Source organism: Scleropages formosus, chromosome 15, assembly GCF_900964775.1.
Source record: "Scleropages formosus chromosome 15, fSclFor1.1, whole genome shotgun sequence".
Lineage (NCBI taxonomy): Eukaryota > Metazoa > Chordata > Actinopteri > Osteoglossiformes > Osteoglossidae > Scleropages > Scleropages formosus.
In genome coordinates, this window is record NC_041820.1 from 18902317 (window position 1) to 18923123 (window position 20807).

General features: G+C 46.5%; 2 protein-coding genes across 4 annotated transcripts in view; one reads left to right on the top strand and one right to left on the bottom strand.

The window, feature by feature from the left end:
* The first annotated feature begins 185 nt into the window (after window positions 1-185).
* LOC108919568 (putative E3 ubiquitin-protein ligase UBR7) lies at window positions 186-7352 on the top strand. The gene is made up of 11 exons (XM_018727622.2): window positions 186-363; window positions 907-1040; window positions 1303-1363; window positions 1489-1584; window positions 2372-2425; window positions 2542-2647; window positions 2819-2994; window positions 3454-3648; window positions 3982-4138; window positions 4230-4291; window positions 4408-7352. The coding sequence occupies exons 1-11, from the start codon at window positions 235-237 to the stop codon at window positions 4498-4500; spliced, it is 1263 nt and encodes a 420-aa protein (XP_018583138.1). The 5' UTR covers window positions 186-234; the 3' UTR covers window positions 4501-7352.
* Window positions 7353-8338: 986 nt separating this feature from the next.
* btbd7 (BTB (POZ) domain containing 7) overlaps window positions 8339-20807 on the bottom strand; it is a 50690-nt gene continuing 38221 nt past the window's right edge. For all 3 annotated transcript variants that reach the window (XM_029258413.1, XM_029258412.1, XM_029258411.1), the window contains exons 5-11: window positions 17741-17816; window positions 16957-17117; window positions 15290-15433; window positions 14536-14725; window positions 14113-14291; window positions 11644-12048; window positions 8339-11343 (exon numbers count right to left, since the gene is read on the bottom strand). In XM_029258413.1, the coding sequence (XP_029114246.1) occupies window positions 10630-11343; window positions 11644-12048; window positions 14113-14291; window positions 14536-14725; window positions 15290-15433; window positions 16957-17117; window positions 17741-17816 (1869 nt within the window). In that variant the 3' untranslated portion in view covers window positions 8339-10629. The remainder of the gene's footprint in view (window positions 11344-11643; window positions 12049-14112; window positions 14292-14535; window positions 14726-15289; window positions 15434-16956; window positions 17118-17740; window positions 17817-20807) is intronic.

A 20807-nucleotide genomic window follows, 5' to 3' on the forward strand; every position in this document is an offset into this window, starting at 1 on the left:
AGTTCGTTTACTTTTTCTTTCTTCCAGAAACTCTATAGTAGGATACAGCAAAGATCGCATGAAAATCATCCCCGTTTTGTAAATTCACTTACACATGTAATAATAAAACATTCCACTAATGTTTAAGTCGCTTTTCTCCAGTGTCCGTGTTTTGAACCGGAAGTGGAAGTTAAACAGAGCTTCTGTTGTTAGGGGGGGGAGGCGTGTTTGTGTCTGTCTGCTCCCTGTGTGAGGATGGCGGTAGACAGCGGGGACGAACCTACTTTCTCTCTAGTGGATGTTTTAGAGGAGGACGATGAGTTAGAAGAAGAAGCCTATGCAGTGCTGGGTGGCAGTGATCCCGACAAATGTTCCTATCCTCAGGTAGGAAAATATTATGCCTGTTTTACAAATCAGCCAACGCCGACCCGTTCGCGCAAGAATGAATCCCGCTTTCCAAACCATTCTCAGTAAACGTTCAATCATTTCTGGGTAGTTTTGAACTAGTAAATCTTTTTCTATTGTAAGCCTTTTTTTTTTTGAAAACGCCTATACGTACATCATCATGTGAAATAACTTCACTAAATTATAATCAGCCTTGGACGTTTATACCTTCCTTCATGTACGATCTACGCTAACTCAATTAATATTCTAAGGTTTACGCTACTCAGACCCACCCATCCGTCTTCGGAATCTAACGTGGAGCCGACAGCCGTACATCATGATCGATATTTATTTAAAAATAAGTAAATACTCGTTTAAAACCTTTTCCAAACCAGTTTCACATATGATATTATAATAGTCGCGCGCTACCTCGTCTCTCTGAGGCGCGCGTCAGGCCGCCGCTGCTGCGTTGTCGTGTGGAAACGCGCGACAAGTCAAGTCGCCGCGCGCCGGTGCTCATCGATGTTCACGCGCCCCTCGCAGGGATACGTGAAGCGGCAGGCGGTGTACGCGTGCAGCACTTGCACCCCGCGAGGCGGCGAGCCGGCAGGAGTCTGTCTCGCGTGTTCCTACAAGTGCCACGAGGGACACGAGCTCTTCGAACTGTACACGAAAAGGTGGGTGAATGAGTGTGTGTCTGTCTGTCTACCGAGTGGATAATATTGCCGAAAGTTGGATGCAACAAAATGTTTGAAATTCTGCCGCAGTCACCACGTTACCTGGCAGGTAGGAGGAATGCGTGCAAAAATGCCAGCGGTTCTGTGCCAACAGCGCCCTCTGCTGGTTGTGTGAAACATCGCCGCGACTTGCGGTTATTCCTCCAAGTGTCTGTGGGCTCCTTTGCATTGCAGGGATGTAACGCACACACTTTCTGTGCAGGAATTTCCGATGCGATTGTGGAAATGACAAGTTCGGGGGACTGAAATGCAAACTTTTTCCTGTAAGTACTCACGTTTTGTTGATTGATTTAAAAACGCTTTCCCGCATCTGAATTTTAAAAAGCTGCTTCGTGATTTTGTTTTCACCCTTGTTCTTTTTGCCATCTTTTTTTTTTTTTTGTCCAAGGACAAAGTTGGTTGTAACCCCAACAACAAATACAACCACAATTTCTTCGGCCTCTATTGCACCTGCGACAGACCTTATCCGGACTCAGAAGATCAGGTAGAGACCCTGCTGATATGAATGGAGTCAGAAAACTTTCTGTACATTTATTTATTTAGCAGATGCTTTTCTCCAAAGCGACTTCCAATGAACTCTGTGTAGTGTTATGAGCCCACACCCCTTATTCACCAAGGTGACTTACACTGCTAGATACACTACTTAAAAGGGGTTACTCATCCATGCATCAGTGAAACACACTCACTCCGTGACACTCACACACATTATGGGGGAACCTGAGCAGCATGTCTTTGGACTGTGGGAGGAAACCCCCTCAGACACGGGGAGAACATGAAAACTCCACACGGACAGAGTGGGGATCGAACCCCTGTCCTCTCACACCACCCAGCCCCTGTGCCTCCGTGCTTCTGTAGTCATAAAACTATTAATTTGACCTGCCAGATGCATTGTGGGTTTTCTACTTGTCACATCTGTGTGTGTGTGCGAGAGAGCAGTCTTTCCTGCTGAATGAAGTCATGTACTGAGCTGAGCCTTGGTGTAATTGACCAGGCTGTAGTGTGCTGGGTGGCAGGTCTCCAAGAGGCAAAGGAGACATTCTTGGCAAAGGAAGAAAGCTCTTTGTAGGGACATGCTCGCTGTTGTGGGACAGGGGTAGAGACACGATTATGCTGGAGAAAGAGAAACCTGTTAGGGCGTGTACTCAACAGCCGCTGATTTGGCTCACGGGCATTTTACAGCTATTGTGTTTTCCTGCTTGTATTTTGGATTTTCTGTAAGGTGCTTTTGTAGGGTAGTCTAGATGCATTGCTCTCTTCTCTCCTTCTGTAAGGTTCCAGATGAGATGATCCAGTGCATTGTCTGTGAAGACTGGTTCCATGGCAGGGTGAGGACACACTTCTTCTGTGAACATCCTTGCAAAGAGTTCCTTGCTTTTTTTTTTTTTTTGAAAGCTGACAGTGGTATGACGAGGCAGCAGAAACCCCCTCCATTCTTTTGCAGCACCTGGGCTGCGAGTTGGAGGAGTGTGTGGAGCTGCAGGAGATGGTGTGTGAGGCATGCATGAACAAGGCTCCTTTCCTGTGGAGCTACGCTGCCCACATAACAGGTACCCATCCCCTGGGGGCCCACAAATGAGGACAGCCATGTTCATCATTGTTTTGTAATGCCTGCAGTGATTCCAGGCTTGTCGTTGTGCCGCATCAAAGAGTTGGCAAGCTTGTTTTTTTTAAAAAAAAAAAAATATTCATGGATTCTCTGTGTGACTGATCATCATCAGCACCCCCACTGACAAAGGTGAGCCCTTGTAAGGAAGAGGTGGAGGTGAACGTGGAGGCTGGAGACGGTGAGAAGGAGGAGGAAGCTGAGGAATCAGTTCCTTGCAGAAATGGAAGTCTGGAGGCATCCAGGAGTCTGACTGAGGATGTGGAGGACAAGGTACTGAACTCGGCACAGGTGCGTATATATAAGGAGGGGGAATTTTGAAATCGTTGTAGGGGAACACATAAGGCGTTAAGACCATCCAGCCCCTAAAGACACCTCTCCACCAGCAGATGGCACTGTGCCACAGGTATTTAAAAGCTGCGGAAGAGCCCCTTTCTGTCGCTGCTGTTCTGAGGGTAATTAGGGGACCAGTAATCCTTGTGAAACACAGATTCTTTGGCTCTGGGGACAGACTTGGCAGGACTTCACATTACTGCTTACAGCAAACAAAGCCGCTTTTCTCGGTCAGCTCTCGGACATATGCCTGCCAGTGCAAACAAACGACGTTCCGTTCACATTTGCAAACCGACTGTAGCCATGCATGTGCTCACCTTCTCGGTGCGCTAGCGTGAAAGCAGTACATCTGTTTGGAGAGAAGTGTGGAATCACATGTGGATGTTACACCCTCTCCCACTCACTCATGTTTCCAAGGTGGTGCCTAACGGAGCGGTAGGCTGCAAGCGGACCCACGGACAGATGGAGGGTTCCGTCCCCACACCAGCTCCTCCCCCAGGCCAGTGCAAGCTGGTGGCACTGGAGGCTAAAGGCCTGGAAAGGATGCGACAGGGTGCTGTATTTTGGCCGTACGTGTGGCGCAGCCAGCTGTGTACCTGCATCAGCTGCAAGGTATGGGTTCTTGTGTGCGCGCGCGCAAGTGCTGGTTTCACTTGAGCTGCTGCGCATGATATTTCACACTGCATTTAAATGGCTTGGTGTAAAACTGGTTTGCATTGTTTCAGGCAGGCTGTTGCCTGCTTTGGAACAAGCTGGCAGCTTCAGTAAGACTCCCAGGAGGTTAAGCAACAGCTAGTTTCATATACAATGCACACTATGAGGAAATGTTTGTGCCCTGCAACAGTTCGCTAAATGACTCTTGGGTGGGACACTTGGTGTTCACTCTAGTCACGTGACTTGGCAAGGAAAGAGTCAATGACACCCAGTCCCCCCCCCACCCCACAGCGGGCCTATGTGGCAGCAGGTGTTCCCTTTCTGCTCGATGAGTCAGACACAGTCCTCGCCTATGAGAACAGGGGTCGGGCGGCACACGAGGGCTGCGACCCACTCATGTCAGCGCTCAACATGCTGGATCACGTACAGCAGCTGGAGATAATCTACGGTAAGGTGGGATGGGGGGCTCAGAGCATAGTGCCTACTTTTGGTTAGGGCAGAGCATTTGACTGCTTCTCTGCATGTCCTCCCTTGTCCAGAATTCAATGACATGAAGGCTGAGCTGAAGGAGTACCTGCAAAGGTTTGCAGTTGAAGGAAAGGTAAGAGGCTGGAGTGCGTTGCGGTGTAAAGTGGGTCGGGTTCTAGTGTGCTTCCCCAGGGGGCAACCTGTATGTGCTTGTGAGCACCTGTCTTGCTTTTGTCCTCTGCCCTCCAGGTTGTAACTTCAGAGGACATCCAGAGTTTCTTTGAAGAGCTTCAGGCCCGGAAACGACGCAGAACGAGTCCGTGCCAGTATTACTGCAGCTGAACTGCTCCCGGCCAGCCGTAGGAGTTGTCCTCCACGTTTTCTTTTCCCTCTTCTAGCTCTAGAGTGATTGGCTGCGGTACTTTTTTTTTTTAAAGAAATTAAAACTTGGTCACTGAAGGGTTGTAAGACCAAGGTGTTTTATGTTAGTCACTGTGTCTAATGGCAAGGGTGGGTGTGGATTCTGCCTGCACGTGGTACAAAACTACCCTTTAAGGAAGACCTGATGAACCCGTTGTGGTTCCACTGTTATCCTCAGCTGTATTTATCTCTTCTATTGTGGAAAGGCTCTAAGGGCGATGAGAAGCAACAATGGTTTATCTTCCAGTAGTGAGCTCCTTATGTTTATGAAACCATCTAACCCCAGGGTCTGTTTTCATGGTGTTCTTCAGATTTCAACATGTCCTTGCTTCTTGTGGCTCAGGCTGCAGTGTTTTCCCATGGATTTGCCTGGTTTGTGGTTTTACAGAACAGGGTTCCAGTATTTGCTACATTGCTGGCAGTAAACACCAGAGTCTCAATGTTTTGTATGTGTGTGCGTGCATTCCCCTCCCCCCTCATTTTAAACAGTTCCTGCATTTTGTTCTTTTAGTTTCAGAATAAAATAAGTATGTGTGAAATGGTTATGGTTTAAAATTTTACCAGTTCAATAAACGGAAAGTGTTTATATTCAGCCTCTGGCGGGTTCTGAGTACTTAATGTTAGTCTAACAACTAGGGCACTAATATCTTAAGGACAAAATAACCTGAGAAAGACTTATAGTGAAGCACTTTTATTTTGAAGATGCTACTTAGCTGCAAATTTTAAGTTCATCACTGTTACACACCCCTTCTCAGATAAGAGTATAAAAATAGAACTGGAGAAATTGTATACAACTTGGGATGGGGAGTCTACAAGAAAAAGGTTGTGTATATATATATATACAACAAATATGGCTGACATATTTGTTATACACATATAAAAAAATTCATAATATAACAATACCACAAATTTCCAGAGTTTTCTCTTCGAAGGTACCTACAAAATTAAAAAATACTATTTCTCCAAAACACTATGTACATGAAGCATTAACTAGAGTTTTACAAAGGACCGGTTGATGCGGGTTTGCAGTAAGAAAATGCTTGCATAGGACAGAAGTTCACGTCACATGAAGACGCCCAGCCACTGGTGAGGGAAGGCACTCGCTTGTCGCTCATACAGAGGAAAGCAGCAGGACGGCCTCAGAGGGAATGGCTGAGACTGTCCTGGAAAAAACGAGCAAACCAAGGAGGGTGGGGTTGGGGGGGGGACAGTGGTCTGCATGTTTTCCTCATGAAGCAAACAGGATGGAAAATGGAAAAAGCTGCTTCTTTTGTCACAACAGAACTTGCATGGGAAAATGCTGCCAAAAAAAGCGCCAAAAAAACACTTATGCAGCTCTGCTCAGAGCTGTTGTGCTACTTTATAGTCCCAAGGACTGCTCGCGATTTCCCCTGCGCATCGTATGGCAGACGCTGTACCAGATCGCTGTGCTGGGACGCCAGCGCAGACAACCACACTGTTCTGCAGTGACTTTGCTGGAAGCCGCTGAAAGCGATATGGAGATGTCTGACATCACTGTGGTCAGCTGTGACCACACTGACCACGACACCTGAAGGTACACCATGCAAGAAGAACGCTGATAAAATGAATGCTCTAAGTGAAGGAATGAACTCAGTTTGAGCAGTACGAGAACATGGGCTTTGCTGGTACGGCAAAACCACACACAGTGCTTCTGTAGCGCAGCTCAGGGTTCAACCGCAGCTGCGGACCTGCGATGGAATTTATCTCCTATACACAAGTGCAAAAATCAACTCGTGGAAAATGGGCAATTTACAATGAACTGTCCTTTTAGCTCCTCAATACTTCACTATATCTTCTTTAAGTTAAATTGCAGACAGCCGTTGGAGGAGATTGGGTGCTGCTAAGAGTCTAAAGACAAATCACAGAACACCCAATGTCGGTAGCTCCCATGGCATGTCTGTGCTGTATCGTGTCGTATAATTAAGGAAGGACACAAGGCCCTCCAAATACAGGAATGAGGCTCAACACTGCTAGGGAACACAAGGTAAAAGGCTAAAAATGAAGACACGGGCAAGCCATGGCATGCTCAACTACCCACAATCCAACAGTTTCCTGTTCCTCATGTAAACATAAAAGACACTGGTTGGGTCGTCCAGGAGTCACAGGCAGGCTGCAGGAAGTAGGGATAAGTTCAACATGTGGCATCCTTAAGTACACCAAGGAAGAAAAACAACTTATAAACATCCTCCTCGTAAGGAGTTGGAGCATGAAGAGGTCTCGCGCAGCCCACCCTGAGTTAAGACTCAAGAGTTGACATCTCAACCGTATCGCCAACACAAGTGGCTTGGACTTCATCTGATGACTCCTGGTACCAGTTAAACCACTGTTCCACCACCCCAGTTTCAGGCCCTTCTTTGCACAACACACTACATACGTCTGTATTTTGCACACTACGTTTCCACAAACTACCCGAAAGCACCCCACATTAACATCTGTCAAGAATGAAGGGACACAATAAACCTGGCCAATTACATTGGTTCAGCTTTTGATACAGCCAAAAGAAAAATAAACATAACAATGACAAAAGAGATGGGTTTGAACAACAAAACAAACAATATAGAAATATTTCTGTTATCCCCATCATTTCTAAATCAGGAGACAAAGCATAAAAAGACATCATGCCTTGTGAAAGTTAAAAAGCTTTCATTACCCAACAACAGGCTCTTCTGGGCAAAAACTGCCATCCTCTACCACTGTGAAAAATCACAAAGCACAGAAAACAAGGAGAAAGTAACACTGTGTGTTTTGCACAAGCCTTCAGCATCAAAAAAAAAAAAAAAAAAAAAAAAAAAAAAAAAAAAAAAAAAAAAAACACACACACACACAACAAACCATTGCCCAATAAACCTCTTATGACAGCAGTCCTCTGCCCTGTGGGGCAAGGAGAGGAGGCATAAATTATCAGACATGACTTTTTACTCTTATGTGTGCAAAAAAAGTGGCGGAAAGTTTCTTGTTGGAGCAGCTTCTAGGAAGTGACTGAGTGTATCCTTTACAAGGAACGCCACGTTAGTGTCACATCAACAAACCTTACGGTCTGCTGAGCAATCCTTGATATATGGAAGTGTTGGGACAGGGGGCTTCTCTGGTGTCAAGTCAAGTCAGATGCTATTTTGGTCTCCCCCGCTCCCTGTAGTAAGCCCCTGGCCAGAGCACTTACATTCGGACTCCGAGGTCCGCGGTGGGGGCACTTCCAGGAGCCATTTTCAGTTTTCGGTGGCTCAGTTTGACAGGGTGAGGGGCCACAGTTCTATTTCTGACCAATCAGGAGCCCTGCGGTCGTCCATGAGCCCAGAGAAGATTGTCAAAAGGATAGAGATTGTCTGAAAGTGCATGAAATCAAACCGAAAGAACAAAAATTAAGACAACGCTGTGGACCACTACAGACACAGGTGCCTTTCTGCACTGCTCCGCAGAGAAGCGCCAACGGACTAGCGGAAATTACCGTCTCTGAGCCCTTCCTGAATGAGCGCCAATTAAAGAACTGCCGAGATGCGTTTCCCATCCACTCTACCTCTAACAAGGCAGCACTGGAACCTGAGATCAGAGCAGAACCTGGAGCAGGACTACTTTGCATTTTGAGCATGTCACAATGTCAGGACTGTGCTTCTACAATCTGAGGGTTGGCATCGGGGGGTGATTACAGCCAACACGGTTACCATGTCCCTGAGGGACTAACGTGGAGCTGAAGACTCCACACACCTGCACAGAATGCATACAAACACAGAGAGCTTATCTCTGGGGGGGGGGGGGGGAGAGAATCCCCCAAAGGTGGCACTGCTGCTGCTGATGAGGATGATGGGGATGCTGATGATGGTAATGGTGACCATAGCGACCATGTCCAATGATAGTGACACAGGCAGCAAGCACCTTAGCAATGTCAAAACTTGAACTGGCATTAATACAACGAGGGATTGCATACAAGAGAGGATCTGGTGACGGATTAAGGCAGCAGGCTCATGGGGCATGTTGGACGTCAGGCATGTTATGAGCTCATGACGTTATGAGCTCAACCACATTATGGCCTGCATTAGACTGTATGGAACAGAGGTAGAAACCCATGGAACGGGACAGGGGAGACAGAGAGCCTGCCTGCAGAATCAAGATTAGCCCAGGAGGTGGCACTGTGGAGGTCACACGGTTTGAGGCAGCGAGGGGGGTACGCCAGACGAGCACTGCCTAAGTACCGACTGAGCAGCACTTCGGGGAAAGCCAATTCGGTCAGTGACAGAGCAGAGCAAAAAGAGTGTCTGCTTGTATGTCGCCCCAAAAAAACTCAACTCAGTTTGACCAGGAGCTCAGACAGCTGGTGGCTTGATGGTCCACAGTTATCAAAATGGATAATGTCACTCTGTCACCGATATGTAATTACACACCTGCCAAGAGGGGTCAGACACTGCTCATAATGTTAACTCCTGTTGCCAGCCAGGCCCCCACTTCTCTTCCCATAATGCACTGCAATCAAAGCTCAACACCTGGTCCAACCGGTCCTTGGCTTTTGCTCGCTGAGATTAACTGGCTTTTGTGACTGGATACAGCACTCTGGTCAGGCAGCAATTTGAAGACCGTGGGCCGAAATGTAAAGGGAACGTTACCTGGCAACCACTGCAAACGTGGTCTCAGTTCCTGAACAAACCAACAAAGATGTAACATGTCAGAAATGTTTGGTTTTGCAAGTTAAGAGATACAGAAGAGAAGGAAACAGAAGACTTACAGGAAATTGAACATAAATGCCTTAGACTGACAGGGAAAAGAGGAATAAACCCAAATGGTATCTATTCAGATCGCAGAACTGTTAATCTGGGGTGCTGGCTAACCACGGGATCCTTTGTGAGCCCCCAAGAGTGACTGACCCTTTCATCACTGTGACATCATTATGTTATTTTCTCTGGCCAAGCACGGTTTGACACCAAGAACAAAGATAGCCCTTAGAGCACAAACAACCATGAACAACGGTGAACACTGCATTTGCAGAGGGTCTTACACTGGGGTGTGACCATACTGAGTACACGCCTGCCAGATACTTACATGTGGTCAGTCTGGTTGAGTGCATGCGTTTCTCATGGTATTCCTCCCATCCAACTGAAAAGTGTAGGTTTTTGGGGTTGAAAATGGATTTGAGATGGATGTTCATTAAAAGCTCTACTGTAACATAACAGTGATGAATATTCATAAATCGCTGAATGTCAGCGGAACATGGAAGGGGGGCTGGCCGGCACATACTACAGGGTGTGGCTGCTGCCACCTATGGTTCTGCCTCTGGGGGCAGCAGATGCCCAGTGATCTGCCGTTGACTGCTGCACCCCCTGTTGCTAAGCAGCAATGACAGATCTGCGACGCTGAGAGAGGAGGCCGATCGATCTGCGCTTGCCTCGCAGCTCCTCACCACCACTAGTCAAGCTTTAAATTGTGTGTAAGTGTTAGTGCCTGCAAATGCAAAGTGGATCGAAGGTCACATGTCAGCTGGGATGCAAAAGACTATCGTTACGTTCCTCCCATTACTACTACCATTATTAAAGTTGCATTGTAAAATGAAAGCGATGCCTCGAACGGCGAGGTAGCGCCGCAGGCGAAGACAGAATCAATTAGCCAATGAGCGTGTCGATGGGGAGACTAGAGAAGAGGGGAGGAGGCCACCTATCAACACCTTCATCTGTGGACGGAGATGCTAATTAGGACCAGAGAAGCTGCTCATCTTGATTGCCCAGCCCCATCTCCAGCTCCTTAGAGCAGGGCTGGAAGCGGAGCTGTAAATCTAATGCAGCAGATCAGAGAGGGCACCTCTCGATTACTCACTCAGCGCTCAACCAGAATGACCCCGTCGCGAGGATAACACTGCGCAGTGAGGGTCACCAGGGGTCACGGCAAGGGGGTCATTTCATCAAGCAGCTGGTACTCAAGTCTCGGTGGGACAGCCTGTGCTTGGTGCCATAAGGCTGGAATCTCCCGAGCGGCGATGACTCCACATTCCACAGAGGAGTGTCACAAGTCTGCCATTTTCCCTTTTGTTCCTGGACACTCTGTCTGGGATTAAAGTGCAGATTTCCTGTAAGGGTACTCAGGCTTGTTCGGTGACCTGCGGTCTCTGCTGGCAACAGCCTCCTCGCTAGCACTGTTCCAGTGGGTCAGCAGGGGGCCTCCAGGCTCTGGCCCTCCCCCTGTGCCATCTGGGGCACTGGGGGAGCGGGCTGGCCCCAAGCCACAGGTGAGGTCCGTCTCATTTTTGGAGCGTCCCCTGGAGAGATGACCACCTCCTCCTTGCGCCCCTCCAGTAGCCAAGGCCAGGTCTATTCGCTGTGGGGGCTGCTCCAAGACGTCCAGGCGCAGGGAGTCCACAGCAGGCCAGCCAGCAGGCTGCATGTCGGCCAGGTAAGCGGGTGGGAGGTGGCCAGGAGTCGGGCGGTTGCTGCTGTACAGGTCAGGTCCCACATAGGAGCCTGGTAACGGAGGAGGCGTGTGGCGGCTGCCCGCTGGGGTGGCTGGGCGGCAGGAAAAGTCGTACAAGTCGGGAAACTCTGGGCGGCCCTCCTGTTTGACCTCAGGGCCGTGCTTCTTGCAGGGAGCGTGACCATGACGGGGACCGGCAGGATAGTGTGGTGTGGGTGGCATCGTGGAGGCATGTGGATGGAGGTCGCGACCGTCACCATCCATGGTGCCCTCAGCCAGCCGCCTCTCTTTCAAGCTCATGGCTGCGACGCCCATTGCAATGTCCGGCATGAACTCGCTGATCACAGGCTCCATGTTCTGCCAAAACGAAGAGACCAAGCAATGCGTCAGTATCACCGTTTCATCCCATTACGACAACAGTGCAGCAGCATCCACGACACAAAGCATCGCTCTTGCTGCAAACAGGTAACAAAAAACTTTGAACCTTCTCTGGCAAAATTATTCTGGCCTGACAAATTTTGTATCTCTACTGCAGGATGGATACAGGGCTGAGTATGAAGAAAAAAAGGGGAGGAGAGAGAGGAAGAAGAAAAAAAAGAAGAAAAAAAAAAAAAAAATCACAAGAGATACTTGGTTGACTGGGCTGCCCCTACTCACCCCCTGCTTGTCGGGGGGCAGCGGGCGGGCCATGCCCGGGAGGTTGGCGCAGTCAGGGGGCAGGGCCTTGACCCCGGTGGGGTAAGCAGGGCTGCTGTGCTTGGACGGAGGGTGCCGGGTCAACAGGGAGTGGTTGCAGGGATAAGAAAAGGACCGGGATGGGGGCTGGCAGGGCGCGCGAGGCCTCCAGGCAGCCATCACCTGGGCGTGACCAGGCGTGGCGGGGGGGTGGTAGGGCGGTGGGGGCGGGGGCAGCGGTGGGTGGAAGCTGGCCATGGCCTCCAGGTCTGGGAACATATTCTCTGCCGCTGGTGTGCTGTTGACCCGACACCGACCCGCCTGGCGCAGTGCCAGAACCGGGCTCTCGTCACCAAAACGCTCATCTGGGAAGAACTTGTGTGGATTCTGAGAAAACAATGAAGAAAAAAAAAAAAATAGAATTTCATGGTTTATCATAATTAAGCTTTGTCTGAAATTTGTTCCACTGAAACTCTCAACAAAATGTTCCCATTAAAAAAATTCTAAATTACACCTTCCATGTACAGTCTAAATTCCATCGAACCATGTGCTACTTCCAAGTAAGTTGATGAATATTGAAGTCTTTCACCATCTCTTTAGGTTAAAGGCACTTTTAACCCTGAGACACATTCTTCCATCATCAATGCAACCAAGGCAAAATAAAGAAGCACACACAAAAGGGTTGCCTGGACCAAGATGGTTTTTCAACCCTGGTTCTAGCACATCTGTGTACACACTGGATTATTCTGTTTGAAATGATACTGTAAATAACATGCCCTCTTTAAGCTCTTTATCAGAAGTATCACATTTCCAACCACTGCTCTAAATATGTCAAATGTAATTTTTCTCAAAATCTGAACAGAATTTGTGATCAGACAGAGGATACCTGTTTCAGTGTACATTCTAGGCAAAATGCTGAAGGTACATTGGTGCCAATAAATATGCGCAATTTACTTAGTCGTTTAAAAACTAAGTTTCATATTTATGAAGCACATTCATTTCTTCAAAGGTTAAAAGCATGCAGATGCAGTAAATGCATTAGATTAAAAAAAATAAAGACCACAGATATTAACAGATACTAATAGACATAGAAAGTAGGTACATTTTGTAGTTTCACTCAACATCGTGCATCAATAGGCAGACCATCAGCGAAGACATACATTAGCAGAAAGCTCATCGTTATGTAAATATTCACTGCTCGCTTGTTTACAAAATTAATAAAGTCAAAGTAATCTATGGTGACCAGTATCACAAAAAAAAAAAAAAACAAAAAAAACACACACTAATATACTAGGCAGGTCAGTGTAAGAGCTCATCAGGTGTGGGAAAAACTGCCTCGAGCGTTGAGTTTGATCCAGATTTTCTTAAGAGTTCTTTTACAAGGATGTTTCGTACACCATGCTACATACAATAATTTACACATTTGTACAGCAGGATCAAGGGTACTACAGGAGGAGTGAGGTTCATACCAGGAACCTTAGGTTGTTAAGTTGCCAGCACTAACCACGACTGCAGCGCACATGAATAGGGCAGTGACAGATCTGCCTTTGATTATACAAGCCTGATGACAGCTTGCAGCTGAAGGGTAATCTAGTTATTCAAGTCAAAACACATACAGTTTGTGGAAATGAAAGGTACGAGAGAAATGCAATCCACATTATTTTTGTAAAAAGTGAGCATTTTCATTAAACATGTTTAATGTATTAACTCTGACAAGTCCATATGCTTTTCTAAAGCTTCAAGATCCACTGCCATTTCACAGTTTCAGAGAGAGTAAAGACCAGAGCTGGCGAAGGACTGACTCACTACTCAGTGCCATGGCGACAACTGAAACGAATGGCAAGTGATAAACAGAGTGCAAATTCAAGAGACATTTGTCACAGAGCAGAGGATGAAATGACAGAGGATGGCAATGAATTAACTTCAGTGTCGGAGGAAAAAACCTGAATGCACAGGAAACGCTCGTCTTACTGCAGAAAGAAAGGCTCTTGTTCCACCGTGATATTACACAGTTACCATCAAGGTTACACAAGGCTGTTGGTTTTCATGTCAACTTGACCCTCAAAGTCATACTCTGACTCAAAGCTCCGGCCACGGGTTGTGTTTAGGAGTTTTTGCAGTAACTTTAAATTTGTGAAAATATAGTTGTGAGGACAAGTTTTTGAACTCTTCTACATTGTGGAATGATTCACTTTTCTCAACTTTTTCTCACAACTGTGATTCAAGATTTTTTTTAAACACATTTCCTTCTATTGAAAACTCTTGACTGTTGTTCCTGGATGCACCGTGGGGAGTTCATTGCACCAGAGCGACACAGGCTGATTCAGCACCATCACTGACTGCTAGTTATAAATTACCTTTCTGGCCTCCTGTGACTGACACAAACTGACTTTGCAGTGGTAAGCAATGGGTTTTGTAGGTCATCTGTGCCCCAAGGGTCTAGGGACTCACCTGCAGCAGTTCAGCAGCTCCGTCAGGCAAGCCAAACTCCCTGAGTACACGGATCTGGATCTCATAGCTGACAGTGGCACCCTCGCCACAATTCAGAGCATAGGCCCGCTGAACCTGGTCCGTGTGACGTAGCTCATGTAGTCGCTGGATCATCTGTTTCACAACCGCCAGCTTGGGCACTGAGAGAAGGGAGGAGAAGGAGGCTGAGTCCACAGATTTCTCCCAACAACTGCCCCGTAGCCCCAGATGTCACTCCCACGCAGTGACCCATTCCACTGACTCGCAGACATCAGGCATCAATAACGCAATGAATCTTCAGGCTGTTTAGGTCCAACAAGCTAAACAGTGCATCTAAATTCTTTGGTCTTGCTTTCCATTAATAGCGCTGTGGCTGAGATTGCAATACCCAATCCCTCCCTCTACCTGGCACTTCATTGGCCACGACGGATGGAGGGGCAGTCTGGCCAGCAGCCATTTGCTGGTGGCTGATCATGTGGCAGCACTGTGGCACAGCATTGTTGACCATGTAGAGCGTATCGGGCACGTTGGACATTCGCACCATGCGCAGTCGCACCAGGTCTGTCTGCTCCACCATCATCTCATCCAGTACAGCCTGCATAGTCACAGAGGTGCCGACAGACACAGGGACACACAAACACACATGGGCAAGCTGCCTGCTGGCAGAATTGAATGGTTAAGCAATCTTACTACTGCACCACTTATTTTTTCCCCTCAAGTGCTTCCTTGCAATTTTTACCCATGTTTTGAGCACGAAATTTACTGAGGTTATTAGGCTTCCGAGTGCGGTTAAATTACAGCCTTGTGACCACAAACTTAGTTCCTTAACTGCTTCACTGTCTGAAGGCACAGCAGAATATGTTAGTGGTACAAACTCACAGAGAAGAAGTCAAAGAGAAAAATATACTTGTTTTTAGTACATCAAAAATTGCTCACTTGCCAGATTTACTTCATGGGTTATATTCTGTCAGGTTAAGTATACCACCTCCCTCCGTATCGAACAACCTCCTTTTTGTCAAACACTGCTGATAGTTGTTGGACATTCTCGGTTTGTCATTCCTTCTCACTCACCCTGAGCATGGAGGACTTGAGCAGAGTCCAATCTACAACCCAACGGCTCACTACAGGGGAGAGGTTCACACAGCTTATAGCATCATACCTTGGCCTCCTCGACATACGGGGAGAAGAGACGGGGTCGCACGTAGATGCCGGCACTCTTTTGCCTCAGCCAGGCGTTGGCTTTGCCCCCCTCGGCTGTGGGAAGCATGTCCGATGGTGGGGTGCTGATCAGGCCCCGCTTCATCTGTGGGTACGATGAGGGGGAGAGAGAGAGTAGTAACATATCACTCAATCACTGGGCCAGGACCAGAGCTATATCCACCCAGCTCTCTGCAACACAAATGATTTCCCCACACTGCTCCAAACCAGGTGCCAGCACAGATTAATCACACAAAAAAGGTAAACAGACACTGGAGGGGGGTGGTGTGTGGGGATGCGAATGCATGGTGCAACGTTATACTACGATACTGCTCAGGAAAAGGGGACATTTCTAGTCTACTGATGTAAAGTAGTACAGAGGGAGAAAAAGGCATTAGCAATGCAGTCTTCAAATGCCAGTGCAAAGACAACTGGCACTGCTGCTGACTGCTGTGAATATATAATTACCTGAGAGGATACAGTAGGTCATGCATTCGAGTCCTGTTTTCAGATTTGAGAGAGAACTATGTGCAAGGATGGAGGAGGGACATACTGTTAGCACGGAGGTAAAACACAGCTATCTTCACTGTGGGGTGGTGGCCCCTGTAACTAAGCTGTGGGAACTCCAGATTAAACCACAGGAGTGATTCATGAGGGATGAGCAAAGACAACTCTGAGACTTAAACTGGTTCACTGATCTAGTTAACATGTATGGCAGGAAAGCTGTTCCCTCTCCCTAGGCCACAAAGATCTTACAGGCTCCTGGGCTGAGCATTTTGGGTATGGAGATGCAACATCCAGCACTGAGCCTCCCCAAGTGTTTTTTTACATAACCTACCAGGTATCCAACAAGTAAGCACTGCATATTTAACACTGTACACTTAACTTCTGCTTATAAAACAACGGGACCCTGCAAATGGGCCACACTAACACCTTTAGACACTAATATCGTGACCCTAGTTGTAAAACACTATGCTTGTAACATCCCACATAGCTCAAGAGACAGAAAGATGCTGGTTAAGAATCATCTCATTTCTGTAAATTGACCAGAGTGATGTGACCCACAGATCCACATCCCATGGGTATGCTGTCAGTTAAGCACTACTTAGTCCAGAAGTACAGATGTTAACTTACACCTCAGAAGAGATGAGTGAAAGCACTCAATGCAGCTCCAAACACAGAGAAGGGGGGGGGGGGGGGGGGGGGGGAGAAAAAAAAAAAAAAAAAAAAAAAAAAAAAAAAAAAAAAAAACCTTCCATCAGTAATAAATGGTGAAGAAAAAATTCCCCCAGTCATCTACCTGATCCATCCCATACTCAAACAGGTTTTTGAGATTAACTAGTGTGACAGGCAAAAGGAACATTATGCCACTCAGTGCTAAAATTGAGGGTTCCTCTGTTCCCATCAAGCACATCAGAATCTTGAATGTAGCAGCAAGACCAACTTGTAAGCTGGTTGTACAGCTGGTGTTTGGACCTTGGGATGCAACTGACTATAACCTACTCATATGATGTGTGAAGAATGAATGACCAATGAATTCATTTTTTTCTTTAGAACTGTGTAAATCACCACCAGCAAAGTTCCTTAAGAAACGACCTTTATGAGAGACATATGCACAAACACACTTACTGCATCAGCGAGAACTTCGCTGTTAGGAGGCAGGATGTGCTCAATGCGGACACAAGGCAGCAGGGGTGACAGGATCTCTTTCAGCTCCTCTATGTCCAGGTCTCGCCTCTTCACCCCTCGCTTGTTGACGCTGTGGGCCGTGCCGCTCAGCAGGTTGGGCTCTGCAGTAAAGGACCTGGCACACTCAAGACCGTTGCACATTCCCACAGACACAAAATCAGCCAACCAAGTGCCATTGTTGTATCGTTGTATGACATCCACTATATAAGCATGTTCAACAAAGGTTAAATCATGGATTAAATGCTATTTATACAATGAAACTGAAGTAGTGCTATTAAATATCTACGGGCGCCCACACGTCCTTGTGACTTGCAGCGTTCCGTCACATGTAATGCAAACACACGAACACTGTAGAGCATCAGAGAGACAGGGGAATGATTCGGGAATGCCAATCCAAACCACGGCCCACGAGACTAACAATGCTACAGACTTGAGTGTGATTAAAAGGCCAGCAGCCGCACAGGCGGCATTAAAAGTCCAGGCAGTGAGGCTTGGCCTCTGCTAAAACCATTGATTCTGCAAGGCACGCCAAGAGCTAGCGCGCACATTCAGGGGAGACCCCTTCCACTCATGCTCCATTTTCAGAGTAAAATGCTGTGGTCCGTATATACTCCCGAGGCTCGTTACCACATTTTAGGAGGACTGGTGAATAAATCATTGACCCTGAGTGATTGGGGCCTACACAGGGAAATGGGGGGGGGGGGGGGGGGGCTGAGTATCTTACCTCGGTCTGCCATCCTTTTAATGAGCTGGTGCTCTCCCCACTTCACAATGTACTTCAGAATGTCCTGCTCACTGGCCTGTGAAAGAAGGGGGGGGGGGTTAATTATAACCAATGAACACAAGTTCGTTAATTACCCCTGCTGAGCCCTGAAACATGAAGTGGAGACTGCTGCACATGGCAAAATACAAATAAAAAGGCAATCAATGCAGTAAATAAACACCCTGTACTCCCAGAGGCCATGTAGCGTTGGGCCAAATGCCCCATGTCAAGCTCCATTAGTTCACTTGCCCAGCAAGCATCTCCTATGGGTTTGGGCAGGGAGCGAAGGGTAGAGTTTGTCCGCTTATCCGGCCCATGTTGTTCCCACGCCAATAAACTGCTAAACTTGTGGCACCCCAATGGCTCTTAACTACCTGTTTGAATTTAAAATCCACGGAATTAAATTTACAGGCAGTTGATATGGAAACACAACTATTATACAGGAGCTCTGCTGTGGAACTCCCTAGTTCTCTAAAATAAGATATGAAACATGGAAATTGCACTGAAATACAAGTTACACAGACCACATGAACTAAAATCCTAAATAATACCAATTGTTAGGACTGTGCGAATTTCATGTACGAGAAATGTAACAGATCTTTGCTACAGGAAGAATTAGTAAGGTGCTAATCTGATATAGTCTGACAGTCTGGATGAGAGTGGCAGGTTGCCCACAGAGGAAGTGTGTGATTATGGGGAGGTTGCAGATACCAGCAAATGCCCAGGTTCTTTCCTGTTATTTCCCTAACCCAACAGATATGAAAGCCAGCAAATAATCTGCTGGAACCTACCGCAGCTTAGGACTGATCATTTTGCATGGGGGCCATACGATACTGAGCGAACGGTTTGCTGAATCACTGATGCAAGTATTCATTAGTTTCCGAAATTCAGGAAGACTTGCCTCACTGGGGAGTAATTGGGGAAAAACCACAATAGTAGGCATTATATTTAAAAACAACAACAACAAAAAAAACCTAAAATTACTAACCAGACTAATTATGCCGTAATTCTAAACATAATACGGAAAAAAGAAGATAAAGAGATCATATGATGATAACATGAGCCTGAAGCAGAATGCAGTAATTCTGATATCCGCCTCCCCGCTGTCTCTCTGAACATGTTGCAAACAGTTTTTGGAAAATCAGAAGGCATGTTTGCTCTACAAGCTCAGGTCAGCAAGAGAGGACAAGAGACCCTCCTCAATACACAGCCCCAAAACGAACCCCCCGTCTGATGCTTCAGACCAACCCCTGGAAACACTCACAGCTTCAGTTGATATATTTTTATTTTTTTTTTAATATTTTTTTTTAAAGAAAAACTCCAAATGCCTTACCATCTCATTTTGAAAGTAAAACCAAGATATAATTTGTGGTTTCCTGTTCCCAGTGTTTGCATGTGATTTTACCGGTAATAGCAGAAAGAATGTGCACAGATAGTGCAGAGTACCTCCAGACTTAACGTACTGCTATAATGCTAAATGTTACTAAACTAACCCGTTCCAGAAATCATAGCATGTATTGAATTTTCGGATACCGAGAGCCTATTACCCATTGTTTACATGGGAAAAAGAATAATGCATTTCCAGCCTACCCAAAAACCACAAACCCAGTTCCCCCAAATACCTTCAATGCACTGTGAATTATCCATATAACATTACAACCTACCTTTGCTGTGCTGTTGGAACTTGCCGCATCAGAGTAACACAGTAGCACTCAAACACTTGCCTAGGAAATACTCTTGACCAGCTCGAACAGTACTGGAGCCAGCAATTCCCTCATAACTCCCCAAAATACTTGCGTACGAGCGTGACACACACACACACACACACACACACACACACACACACACACACACACAGCACTACATCATGGGACAGCCACAGCTCCCAGGTTAAAATAAGTCAACCCATGATTTCAGCACGATATAAAACAGTCATTAATGAATATGTTTCTTGGCAGGTTTTGGAAACAAATTGCGTTTTCCTTGTATTTACATTTATTCATTTAACATACGTGGCCAAAGCAACGCACGTTTCGGAAAACAGTGCAGAAGTGCGTTACAATTGTTACCTTTGCTGTCTACCAGAAATCCCAGGACAGTTGTTCTCTATCTCACTGACTCGGGTTTCTTTTCATAATGAATCGACCGGTTCTCTGCATAAGCGATAAACTGAGCAAGGATATGTTGAACACGTTTCGTTTATTTCGACCAAAAACGCACACTGTTGCCGAAATGCGCATACATCTTCGAAAAAGCAAAAAATAAACTTGTTAATAACAACCCTATTAATACCTCTGCTGTCTCCCAAGTCCTTCCATTAAAGGGCAGCTGATGCTTATCTTTTTTCTTTCCACATCATAGAAACATTTAAGAGCTGTTGACATCACCTCCATAAAGGCCACCGCCTAGCACAGTGGTTAGAGCTCCTCCCCTTCGGATCTGAAGGTCACCAGTTTGAATTTGACGTGCTGCTGTAGTAAACTTGAGCAAGGTACTTTCCCTATACTGCTCCAGGAAAATTACCCAGCTAACATCAAGTTGCTTTGGATAAAACATCAGCTAAATACATACTCCTGTGGAGTCTCCTACACTTTCCATAAGACAACAGAAATCCCCAACACGCCAACAGATGGAGAGATCTTGATGCGGACATGTGAATCACTTCACGATTATCAAACACTTAATGAGGTAATTAATGGGTATGTTTCTAGGCATCAAGTTTCGGGGGGGGGGAGAAGCAGGTTTATTATGACAATTATTCAAAACTGTAAAGAAAAGCAACAGGATAAATACTGACCAACACCACTAAAAATCATTTAATGTGATTTTTAAAATTTACTCCGATCGCTGGACACAACAAATGTCCAGAAGTAATCTATCCAGAGAGAATTAGCTGCATTTATATCCTGGTAAAGTTAACGCGCAAACCACATCTTTTACTTTCCCAGAAGTTAAGACTGTCACCAGCTATTGGTTTAGTCAAAAGCAACTGCTGGAGTTCAGCAAGCATTGGAAAAGCAACAGGTGT